Raw genomic sequence first — 13,102 nt, 5'->3', positions numbered from 1 at the left:
TAAACATTTAGTATGTCAAATATCCCTGCTTTTTTTTTCGATCAAGTAGATTTAGTTTTATTTTTCATTGAAAAAGCATCAAGTATGCAGGAATTAACAGATAATAAAAAAGAACAGCTCCAGTACAGTGATTCCAATATGTGTTCTAAGGAGATGACAAAGTAAATAAATTGGTTGAAACTATCTACAGTATGAAGCCTACTCCAGCAAAAAAAGGCTAGAACGGCATCTAGTTTTAAGTACATGTAATTGTGTTAACAATCCATCAAAGCAACTGCAGTTCTTTTCTGTCCGTAAACACCAAAAAATACAAGCTGGCACCATCTGCCATATCTTCTGGATAGTTTTCCTGACTTCCTTTTGATCCCAACTCTTGTAGGCTTCCTTGATGCTGTAGGGCAATACCCACTGTACCCCAAAAAGGCAGTAGAACATGGACCAAATCTGTACATCCACTTTAAAACCTTGACTGGGATGGCGAATAGGGACATGTACTATGAGCCCGTTTGGATTGGCTTATAAGTTGCTTATAAGCTGTTTTCAGTTTTTTTGAGTGTTTGGCTGGCCAGCTTAAAGTCATTTTATGCTTAAAATAAGCTCAAAAAAATAATTGGGCTCATTTGACTTAACTTATCTAAAACAGCTTATAAGCCTAAAAAAAATAAGTTAGACTACTCCAACTTATTTTTTTTAACTTATAAGCTGTTTGCAGCTTATAGGCATAAGCCCATCCAAACAGGCTCTATGTTGGTATGCCATCCAACACACTATTTATTAAAGCCAACCTCCCCATGGACAAATATTGTCATTGCCAGGTGACCAATCTTTGCTCAAATATCTCCACTTTGCCCTGCCACATCTGTGTAGACTTGAATTTAACGCCTAGTGGTAGGCCAAGATAGTGGTAGAAAATGTACCAACTGCAACTATAAATTTCAGCAAGCTCCCGGGAGGACTTCATTCACAGGATATATTATGTCCTTCCCCATACTAATACTAGTCTCACGAGGCAAGTGCTAAGCCCGGGCCCAACTCCAGATATAAAATGTAATATTTTAATTAAAGAAATATAATTTATATTGGTAATAATTAGACTTCAAATAAGTATATTTTCAATATATAAAAGCAAAACTTTCATTTCACTCCTTTAATATCTTAACTTACATTTTGATGAAATTATTTACTTCAAATTAGATGCGGAGCCATAACTTGAAATATATGAGTTTCGAATCCTAATTTTTTAAGTTATTTAGTTCTAAATTATTAATTTATACATATTTAATGAACTTTTAAGACAAATATAGAATTTGAACCAAAGTGCTACCGAATCCTATCAAATCGGTAGCTGACACTTCAATTCCGCCCTACTTCAAACTCATTTTGTGTTTAAAAGATTAATTTTAGTTAACCAAACACGAGATTTTAAATAACCCCATCTTGATGATAATATTGTCTTTATTTTCAACATTATATGGCATCATTTAATAATTTTTAAAACTATCTGAAAATCATTTTTGTACTAATCTTGGTAAACACATATGAGCTCATTAAAGTATAAATATAAAGTAAAAGAAATGCCTACATATGAGTAAAAGAATTTTCTCAAATTCTCAAATTTCATAATACAAATATAAAGTAAAAGAAATGCTTACATGTAACAATCTTAATAAGCAACAAACGAAAAGAAAGAAAACAAACGGCAACAAGAAGCAAGAATATCTAGCGAAGAAATGACTATTTTTTAGGTTAATAGATAAGATCAATAGAAGAAAGCACAGGGAAAATAAAGTGCAACGGATGGGGTTGTTCCTTCCTTAATCAGGGGTCTCGGGTTCGAGCCTGAGTATGAAAAAATCCTCGGTAGGGAGTGCTTCCCCCGATTGGGCCCTATGCGACGCGAATCTGGATTAAGCGAGCTCCAACGCGGGTACTGGATACCAGATAGAAAATAGGTAAATAAGGCAGAATGTTCGATAGCTTTTAAAAAGTAAGCCATAAGAACAAAAAAAAAATGACTTTAAAAAATAAATTAAGACCTAAAAGTAATTAATTGAAAAGTTTAATATTTTTTGGGAAAGTTTTGTGAGGACTACAAAAGCCCTTTTGTAGTCCCTTATATATATAATAGTAATGCAGTACCGATAGTGCTTCAAAGATGATGTTATGGATCTTGCGCCTAACTCGACCCTAAGAGCTACTCCTGAGGGGAGGATTGTCTGATACCATATAAAGAGTCCATGTACCCTAAAGTCCACCGACGTGGGACTCAACACCCCCCACACGCCCAGGATTGGACATCTAGAGCATGGACAATATAAGATCGACAACCCAACATCAGATGAAACAATGAATTGGGTTGGGTCTGGCTCTGATACCATGTTAAAGAAATGGATCTTGGACCTAACTCAACCCCATAAGCTAACCGAGTAGGTGAGGATTGCCCAAGCCATGTTAAAGAGACCACCCATCCCTTAAAGGGCCAATGTGAAACTCTTCATAACCCCCTTCCCCTGCCCAGAGCTGGACATCTGGTGCGTGGACAATTTGATATGAGGGCGCAACATCAGAAATGAGAATTGGATTGATCCTGGCTCTACTATCATGTTATGATCTTAGGCCTAACTCTACCCCAGAAACTAGCTCATGGTGGAGGATTCCCCAATAGTATATGAGGAGTCCATGTACCCTAAAGCCCACTGATGTGGGACCCAACATATGAGAAGGATCACTCTTAGGTATAGGACTTGGCTATGTTCTGCTTCGCAAAAATTCAAAATATCATCTGTATAAAGTAAGTGAGTAGCATTGATTAAACAATCATTCTTGTTGCCAATGCTAAAACCCTTCATCCATTGCATTTGTACTGCCATTTCTGGTAGTTTATTTAGTCCTTCCATAACTAGTATAAACAGGAAAGGGAATAAAGGGTTTCCTTGTCTAATATATTGTTTTTTTTTTTTTGATGAAGTAGATGTTTCATTAGAAAAGCATCAAGTAGATGCATAATTACAGGGGCGTAATTACAGATAGGCAAAAAAACAAAAGAATTGCAGGCCCCTATACATTGGTTCCTTCTAAAGTTAGAGTACTAATAAAATCTAAGAAATGTTCAGTATTAGATACTGGGGACAACATTGTCCAGCAAAAAAGATTAACTAAGCATTTGGCTTTAAGAGCTTGAATAGGAATTGAGGTATCATGAAAACATCTCTTGTTCCTCTCAGTCCAAATACACCAAAAAATTGCAGCAGGAATCATATTCCAGACCTTCCTGATGGTCTTATCAACTATCCATAAACTCCAAGACATGTGGGCTTCTCTCAAACTTTGTGGCATCACCCAGCTTAACTGAAAAATACACAGGAACATATTCCAAAGGCCATAAGCTAGTGGGCAATGCAGAAAGAGTTAACGCTCTTGCAGAAATAACATATGTTCTCCAACTGGAAGCATTTTCTATTCAGATTGTCCAGAGTAAGACATGCATTCTTTAGTATAACCCAGCTGAAACATTTAATCTTCATAGGCAGTTTAGTCCTTCCATACTAGCTTCCATGGCCATATATCAGGCAGTTGATTATGAGAACATAGCTGCCTATAGCATTCTTTCACTGTGAATGTGCCTTTGTTTCCCTATCTCAACTTGTCTGGTGCACTTTCATCAATGTAGTGAGCTTCCACCTTTGCTAACATTTCCATCAGACTCCCAAGTTCCCAATCCTGTACAAACCTTCTGAGATGCACATCCCAACTGTTGTTGATCCTGTTTTGAGCAATTGAGGAATCCATGTCTCTGGCAATGTTGAAGAGGCTGGGGTATTCCTCCATGAGAGATGTATTGTTGAGCCATCTATCCTTCCAAAACTTAATATGAACACCATCACTAGGCTTGAAGTGGATTTCATGAGAAAACTCAGAACCCAGCTTACTGATATACTTCCATGGCCCAACTCCATAAGGTAAAAGTACAGTGTTAGAGCTCCAGTTGTCCTTTTTACCATGTCTAGCTATGATCACCTTCTTCCAGAGACTTTTATCATCATCTGAGCCAAACCTCCAAAGCCATTTCATGAGTAAGGAATTGTTATGAATTGCCAAATCTTTGACTCCTAGGCCTCCATTGCACTTTGGGAACAATACTTTGTCCCATTTTACCAAATGAAATTTGTGTGTGCTGCTATTCCCTTCCCATAGAAAATTTCTCCTGATCTTGTCCAGCTTATCTAGCACCTTTTTGGGAATGGGGAATAAGGACATGAGATAGGTTGGTATACTATCAAGAACACTACTGATAAGTGTGAGCCTTCCACCCAATGAGAGATACTGAATTTGCCATTTGGATAACCTTTTTTCAAATTTCTCCACCACCCCATTCCATATATCACGACACTTGAATTTGGTACCCAAAGGTAGGCCCAAATAAGTGCTAGGAAATGATCCTATATTGCACCCCAAAATACCTGCCAGCTCCTCCATGTTAAGAACATCATTAACTGGATAAATTATACTTTTCAACATGTTGATGTGCAATCCTGATAATGCTTCAAAAAGCATTAGTGTAACATTCAGATAAATGATTTGAGACTTCTCTGCTTCACAAAATATCAGTGTGTTATCAGCATACAATAAATGTGAGATAGTCATTGTGTTTCCTGTATTTGTGCCCACACTAAATCCCTGTATCCATTGCAGCTGTCTAGCTTTTTCCAGCATCTTGCTTAGAGCTTCCATAGCCAAGATGAACAAGAAAGGTGAATGTGGATCTCCTTGCCTGATTCCTTTCTGTGGAGAGAAAAAACCCACGGGCCCTTTGTTTATCAGAATTGAATATTTGACTGTAGAGATGCAATTTTGATCCATTTAAGCCATTTTACCCCAAATCCCATTTTCTTCATAATAGAGGTCAGGTAAGACCAATTGATCTTGTCAAAAGCCTTCTCCAAATCAAGTTTGCACATGATCCCAGGGGTTCCTATTTTAATCCTCCAATCCAAAACTTCATTAACAATTAAGGCTGCATCAGTTATCTGTCTTCCCTTGATGAAAGCATTTTGGTGACTGGAAACCAGCTTCCCAATTACCTTCTTCAACCATTCTGCTAAAAGTTTGGCAACTATTTTATAAACACTACCAATGAGAGTTATTGGCCTGAAGTCCCTCATTTCCATAGCACCAATCTTTTTAGGGATCAAGGAGATGAATGTGGCATTGCATGATCTCACCATATAATTGTGTTGGTGAAAGTGACTGATAGCACCCATGATTTCTGGCTTTATGAACTCCCAGGATTTTTGAAAGAATGCCATTGTGAAGCCATCTAGCCCTGGAGCTTTATCCGGTGCAAAAGACTGAATGACTGCATGAACTTCTTCTTCCTCAAAGGCAACTTCTAGTCCCTTACTGTCTTCCACAGAAAGTCTAGCCACGTCCTCAAAGTTGGCGGTTGGCCTCCATTCTTCAGTTTCTTTGTATAACTCTTGGTAATAGTTCAGTATTTCCCCCTTGATCAAATCTTTGTCCTCTGTAATAACATTGCCAATTTTGAGCTTATTAATAGAGTTGAACCTCTTATGTGAGTTGGCCAGAGAGTGAAAATACTTGGTATTTTTGTCCCCATCTTTCAACCAAAGGCATCTTGATTTTTGTCTCCAGCAGGTTTCTTCAGCTTTGGCAATCACTTCCAACTCAAGTTTCAGGCTAGTAAGCTTTTGTTTTTCTAGCTGAGATGGAACCGTGGTTTCTGTTGCTTGCTCTAAGATAGCTAGTTCTTCAAGTGCCTTGCATCTCCTTGTTTCAAATCTGCCATAAACCTCTTTATTCCACTTGGAAAGATCTTTCTTCAAGTTTCTCAATTTTTGAGTTAGCACAAAATCTGGGGTGCCATTAACTGAATAATTCTGCCACCATCCTCTCATTATGTCAAGGAACCCCTCATGTTGAAACCACATATTTTGAAATTTAAATTAAGAAGGTGGTGCATCCCATTCCCCATTCTCTAGTAGTATAGGATTGTAATCTGAGATGACTCTTGGTAGTACTATTTGTTTGATGACTTTGAAACTCTCATTCCACTCTGAAGAGACTAGAAGTCTGTCTATTCTAGAGGCTTGTAGCAAAGTTTCACCTCTAGACCATGTGAATTGTGCCCCTTCCAATGGTAGATCTATAAGTTGAAGATCTTCAATTATCTCCGAAAAGCATCTCATAGACTTAGATCTTCTGGTACAATTTAGTCTTTCGGTTATATATCTACGCACATTGAAATCCCCCCCTACAACCCAGTTGTCACTCCATAGACCCCTGATTCCCCCAAGTTCATTCCAGAATTCCTCCCTCTTGATGTTAGTGTGAGGGTCATATACACCTGTAAATCCCCATCTGAAGTCCTCTAGAAGGATCTCAAAAAAACAAGTAATTGAGAAGCAACCTTGGTGGAAATCAATGCATTTCCACATTCTCTTATCCCACAAGATAATAATGCCACCTCTTGTTCCACTGGCTTTCAATTCTTGTCATTCTGCCCATCTGTTTCCCCAAATTTGATAGATCAAGTCAGTGCTCAAGTTTTCCATTTTGGTTTCCTGAATACATACAACATCTGCTTTCCATTTTTTTACCAGAGAGGATATGGTACTACTTTTACCCATTTCATTAAGACCCCTGATGTTCCAGCTCAATACCTTCACTTTCATCTAGAAAAGCTATGGTGATGCCTGCCTCTACCTTTTTTGTTGCTCCCTTCATAGTTGATCCCGCAAATTAAGTTTTGGACTTCAATCTCCCCTTTCTTCTTCCCTTGTCTCTTCTTGTTGGGTGTATCAGAAGAATTTTTCCTTTGCAGTTATAATTGTCTGTTTTTGTCCATTCTCATAATTAATTCAAAGATTTCATGCTTAAATCCTTCACAATTGATCCCAAAGGCTTTGCATGCCTTCCCCATAGTCAGCTTTGTCCATTTGGAAATCTCTACTAAATTTGGCTCTTGAATTTTTGTCTCCAATTGATCATCATGATGCCAAAGCAGTGGAAGTGAATCACTATGTGAGTTCATATCAGAACAAACGATGGCAGAAGAAGTAGAAACTGGCCAACCCAGCCTTTGAGAAAGAAATCTGAGATTATTAATGAATGTTTCTGCCTCCTCTGCTTCATCGTCAGCCTCCGAAGTTGACCCCATAACTTCTGCATGTGGGAGAGAGACAGTACTTGTGGTGTTGGGGTGGAGCTGCTGTGGTAAAGAAGCAATAGGAGAGGAGGTTGTATCTTCGAGCATACTCCGTTCGTGAATATTCCCATTTGGACGCCACTTCTGAGCCTTTAACTTTCCTCTAGAATAGGCCTTTCTTTTTGGATTTCTGTTGTAATAATGAGTGAAATTTGAATGGCCCATTTTATCTTCTTTGTAATTTCTAAAGCCGCTTGCCCCATTGGGCCCATTCTGATTAAAAGCCCACTTGTTGATACGGTTAGGTAGAGGACCCGATACTTTAAATATGAATGAAAGGGTTTTTTGTCTAGGTGTCCACGCACGTGCTTCGAGTAGACCCTACCATCGGCTTCTTTCCCCAAATCAATCTCCGGGGTACTGGAACTCTGAACTTTAAGCCTTGCTCTGACCCCTGTTTCTCGAATCGGCTTTGGCGTAGCAGCTACATCCTTCAAAATCAAGATTTCAAATCTCCAATTTTCAACATCAAGATCTAGCTTATCTGGGGGCTCCATCATGGAGTTTTTAATACCGATTTTGGCCCAAGAATAGTGACTTCGATTCTTAGTGTCTTCATCGATGTCAACAAATCCTCCGCAAATATCCCTGATAGATTTGAATGTATCAAACCTCCACGCATTAATTGGGATTCCAAAAGCCTTGATCCACTTTTGACCTGACCTTGGAGTTGCTAATTCTATGCTGGTGACCGGAGACCACCACTCCAGTGATAAGTGACGACCATTCCAGAACTAATCTCCGGCATGAACTCTCATAGCTTCCTGTCTCGAAGGCAGTTCAAAAAGAAATTGGTTGTGGGCCATAGGAATTACTTTCATGCCGGCACAGATTTTCCACCTATTCAAAAACCATTTTTGAATCACCTCGTTGTTTGGACTGAAGTTGAAAGGATCATTGAAGGTTTTGACCAAGCATCTTGAAAGGAACTGGTGACTTTCATCTTCTGTCACTATGTTGTTTTCCCTTGTAAGAGGTGCAGTGGGTTTTGAAATCTCCGACCAATGAGGAAGTTTTGCTGTATCAACATAGGTGTTTAGCTGGTGTGTATTGGTGTGCTTGAATCTGAAAGAAGTTTGCTTCCCCAAGAATTTGATAATTTTTTCTGCGATATCTCCCTATCCAGCATTATGCACAATTTCTGGAATGATGACTGCATTCATCCTATCCCCCATTCATGACTCAATGCGTATGAAACGACCATAGCTATTAAAGTTTGCAAAAACCCTGTAATAGTAGGCTTGAGATTTCCATCCCCATTTTCTGTAAAAAATTCCTGGTCGTTTGGAGGCTTGTCTGAGAGCCTCACACACTCGTCGGAAGTTTTCTTCTTCTATTTTGACTTTTGAAGAGAATCTTTTCCCCCTTTCAATCAGAAGAAACCACCCGTCGCCGGAATCTATAATCTCAAAAGATTTCTCCCTAGAAATGACCAGCTAAGATGGCCAAATGTCTTTCTAATATCCAGCTTACATATCACTCTTTTTCCCGTTTACAGTCTTGAATCCAAGATTTCATTTGCTATGAAAGCAGAATTTGTGATTTGTCTTCCATGAACTAAGGCATTTTGGTAACCGGAAGCCAATTTATTTATTGTTGTCTTCCTCCCTTCGGCAAGTACCTTAGTTAAGATCTTATATAAACTTCCAATTAGACTTATAGGCCTGAAATATTTTACTTCGGTTGCCCTTTCTTCTTTGGCAACATTGTAAAAGAAGCATTAGTGCTTTTAATCATCTGGCAGCACTGATGGAAGTGTTCTTTTTTCTTTTCTTTTTTTCTTTTTTTCTTTTATAAGGTAAGATGTCTAGCTGGGGAATTGAGCTTTGATGGAAGTGGTCTAGGGCTCTCAGGATCTCTCTTTTTATTATATGCCACAATTTAGAGAAAAATGACATTGTAAGCCGTTCAGACCGGAGGCTATGGCTGGGCACCGGAATTGATCACCTTCAAACGGTGTCTCCAACCAGTCCTTTCCTCTTCAGTGATACCAAGTTACTAACCAGTCCCTCCTCCAGATTGGCAGTTGGTCTCCATGGTTCACTTTTTGTGTATAACAGCTGATTGAAGGTAGGAATTGCATTTTCTATGTTGTTCTCGTCTTCTATAATTTCCACTTTCACCATTAATTTGCTGATGTGGCTGTTTCTTTTGGGAGCGCCGGCCATTCTTTGAAAGAACTTCATGTCATTGTCCACTTCTTTCAACCAAAAGCATGTAGAATTTTGTATCCACAATGTTTCTTCTGCTTTGGCCAATTCATGAAGCTCAAAGGAAAGTTTAAATTTCTCATGTTTCTCATGTTGTGCTAGTGGCCTATTTTCAGCATTACTGTCAATTAAAATATTCCTCAAAATTTCCTCCTTTCTTGTTTTTAGAAACGTAACGATATACTATTAATTCAGCACAAAGGTAGTATTAAAGCAATATTTATAGTTCGAAGAAAGCACCAAACATAATCCTTTATTTTTTCAATTCTACCAATTATCCCCTTATTCCAAACCTTGATATCCCTTTTTAAAAGTTTGAGCTTCTGCATTAACATATAGTCAAGACTGCCATTTACATTAGAAATCTCTCACCACTGTTCTACTTTATCAATAAAACCATCTACTTGCAACAACATATTTTTAAATTTGATGAAATATGATTTGGTTGTCTCACAAATCACATTCCAGCAAGATGGGCCTCGGATCTGATAAAGCTTTGAGCAGGGCTGTTTGTTTATTGTTTTTTTATATTGTTAGGGCTGTTTGTTTTATTGTTCTGAAGGCTTCGTTCCATTCCCACAATGTGATAAATCTGTCAATTCAAAAGGGTTGGTCAATGTTCTTGCCCCTTTTGATTTCTCCCCTTACCGTTTGTACATTGCAAGCACACAACTTTTCTAAACTGAAACCTTAAAAGTATTTTGTTCAGTATTAGCATGTTAGCCAACGTCATACTTCAGTAAATCAGCAGCATACATTTCAACCCCAAATTAGATTGACTCGGCTATTGAAATAGCCTGCGTCCATTCAGGTCCACTTCATTTTAATATAAACCCAGGTAGCAGACTACTTTTAATGTATTTACTAAAACTCACATATTAAGTTCATGCCTAATACTTTTAATAAATAGTGTAGCTCTTTAGACTTGCACAAAATCTTTATATATTTATCTCATGGTGCACAATGTAGCTGGAAACCCATCTTCTTCTTTTTTTTCAATAATAATGGTGTCGTGACGATTCCACTGAGTACCTAACAACCCACCACACCAAGTTCTAGATAGTCACGAACAAATCACCCTTCGTCTATATCAATATGAATCATGGTCTCCCTTGGTCTTCACTTCTTATTCATAGACCATTAGACCATTAGAAACCTATCATTCAATTAATAACGGGTCATTTGCACTTTTGCCCCTATTTTGTGTTGGTCTTTATTATTTGCCCATCAATGCAATCAACTTTTTCGCGGGGCATAAGCTTATATTTTTGCATCTTAATATACCACAAGTTATGCCCCGCGCGCTTTAAGAACTTATGCCTACAGCATAAGTTCTAGTTCGATTTTGAAGGGCAAAGATTAAAGACCAACCCATTTGAAGGGAAAATCATGCAATTATTTCATTAATAACCGCTTCCCCAACCCAAAACAGGAGTACAATAGATTATAAATACTTCCTCCGTTTCAAATTATTTGCTTACTTTCCTTTTTAGTGTTTCAAAAGAATGCCTTTTTTCCTTTTATGGAAACTCTTTAATACCAACTTTTCACATTGCAAGTCTAAAACCACAAAATTAAAGGACATTGTAGTATTTCTACATATATTTAGTTTAAGACAGCAAGATTCAAAAAAATTATTTACTTTCTTAAAGTCCGCGGGAGGTCAAAATAAGACAAACAAATCGAAACAGAAGGAGTATAAAAGAGACAATAGAGAGAGAGAGAGAGAGAGAACCTTCCTAAGAAGATGAATCCATTCAACAGAAAACACTGACCCGTACGGATGGCAAGCTGTTTTGACCTTCAAAATAAGCAAAATTTCTGCATGAATTGAATTGGGGCGAAAAAGGAATAATAATATGATGAAGAGTATTTTAGAAGGGAACCTGAGAGAGTAGATGATGACACGGTGGAGACAGCAAGCCTCTCTTACGCCGTCAAGCCACAAGAGCAACGCTTGCTTTGACTTGCTTCTCACCAATTGGCCCATGCTTTCCATCAACACAAGAGAACTGATCGACGACACCAAAGTTGTTATTTTCCTTGACAGGAAAGTAGACAAGCTGACGAGTCCGGCGCCTCAGCTTTTTCAACTAAAAATTCCAAAAGGGGGTCTTTGGCTCACTGTAAATCAAAATGAGTTTATCCTCTAGCCTTACGCGATTTACTTGCACTCATGAACCTAATATTTGGATGTACTATATTATTTATGGTACAGTATAACTTTGTAAGTTTACTAAAATATTATTAACTTTTAATTAGAAATTAATTTATATATATTAATAAAATTCAGATAAAAAATAAAAAAGAACTTTAAAAAATAAATAGATAGTGAGTGGGGTGGGTGGTATGAGGTGGGTGACTGTGAGATGAGGGTGGGGTTAGTGGGTAGTAGAGTGGGGGTGAGTGGTTCTGGGGGTGGGTTTAGGTGGTGGTGAGGGTTAGTGGGTGGGGTGGTGGAGGGGTGGGTGGTTGTGGGATGAGGGTGAGGGTGAGTTGTTGTGGGGTGGGGTTAGGCGATGGTGAGGGGTAGTGGGTGATGGTTGGGGTGGTGGGGATGGGTGGCAGAAGAGTGGGGTAGTTGGGGTGGGGTGAGTGGTAGGGTGGGGCAGAGGTGGGGTGAGGTGAGTGGTAGGGTGGGGTGGATGGTAGATGGTGGAGGGTGGGTATAATGGAGAAATGAAATACCTAACCACAGAAAAATCACCAAATTCGTGGTTACAAAAATTGAGACTTTTAATGGTTATATAACCCTGGAGTGAACCACGGGTTTATAACACCATACCACATAATTTTAAGAACAATGGAAACAAACATAGTTTCATAGAAAACCATACATTAATGAATCATGGAAAACACCATCCAAACAGGGGGTTAAATTTTAGTAGGGCCACGTCTGTTCCATCTCCATTTTAAATTTAAAAAAAAAAATTGGCTGCAAGTCGCGAACCTACACGATTTGCAAATCAATTTTTTTTTAACTACTAGCAAATCGGGTAGAAGTACACGATTTGTAAAAAAATCTTTTTAGTAATTTTTTTAAAATTTTCATCGGCTCTATTTATATCATGCGCCTATGCACATTTTGCCCTAAATCTTTCATTTAACTTCATCTTCCTCCGCCTCCATCCACATCTTCATGTTGCCCAGCCCAAATAATCATCCTAAACCCTTTTTTTTTTTTCAAAAATTTGATACTCCGAATCTCTTTGAAGTGTTTTCTTCATCAGAAAACAAATATATCTTGAGGTATTTTCTCTAACCCAAATTATTTTTTATTTTTCACATATATAATATTATTTTGTTATGTTAGATGATATATGATAGAGCCATATGTCTTGAACCTGTTCTTTTGAAAATTATCTTAACTGGTTTTGTAGTTCATGATTATTTTTTATGATTAGAGGTTATATTTGCACAAAGATTTGATTTTTATTTGGAAAAATAGTTTGAGATAGTAGTAATTGTTTGTTCTATGTTGTGGATTTGAATTAGGATTTTTATTCGGTTTGAACTATTCATCCAATCCGCCTAGTTACCTACAGGCGGTATTGAAATCAAAGTATATTTCTGTTTATTTTATGTCACAACTTTATGAGTAGCTTGTTAGTCCTTGGCGTACTATTTGAAAATTTTGCAGTATATTCAATGTTATTAATGCCTAGCT

At 37.9% G+C, this 13,102-nt stretch overlaps 1 protein-coding gene across 3 annotated transcripts in view; it reads right to left on the bottom strand.

Annotated features, from left to right (window-relative positions):
* LOC132623739 (protein EI24 homolog) overlaps positions 1–11,601 on the bottom strand; it is a 39,786-nt gene extending 28,185 nt beyond the window's left edge. Inside the window, exons 1-2 of one of the 3 annotated variants that reach the window (XM_060338543.1) lie at positions 11,322–11,601; positions 11,171–11,236 (exon numbers count right to left, since the gene is read on the bottom strand). Coding sequence is in view for 2 of the 3 variants with exons in the window: in XM_060338542.1 (XP_060194525.1) it covers positions 11,171–11,236; positions 11,322–11,434 (179 nt within the window). In the remaining variant the exon portion in view is untranslated. The remainder of the gene's footprint in view (positions 1–11,170; positions 11,237–11,321) is intronic. The other 2 variants (XM_060338542.1, XM_060338541.1) reach the window with 2 other exon arrangements.
* Between the last annotated feature and the right edge of the window lie 1,501 nt (positions 11,602–13,102).

This window comes from Lycium barbarum, chromosome 12 (assembly GCF_019175385.1).
Source record: "Lycium barbarum isolate Lr01 chromosome 12, ASM1917538v2, whole genome shotgun sequence".
Taxonomy (NCBI): Eukaryota; Viridiplantae; Streptophyta; class Magnoliopsida; order Solanales; family Solanaceae; genus Lycium; species Lycium barbarum.
This window is presented reverse-complemented; position numbering and strand designations above follow the sequence as displayed.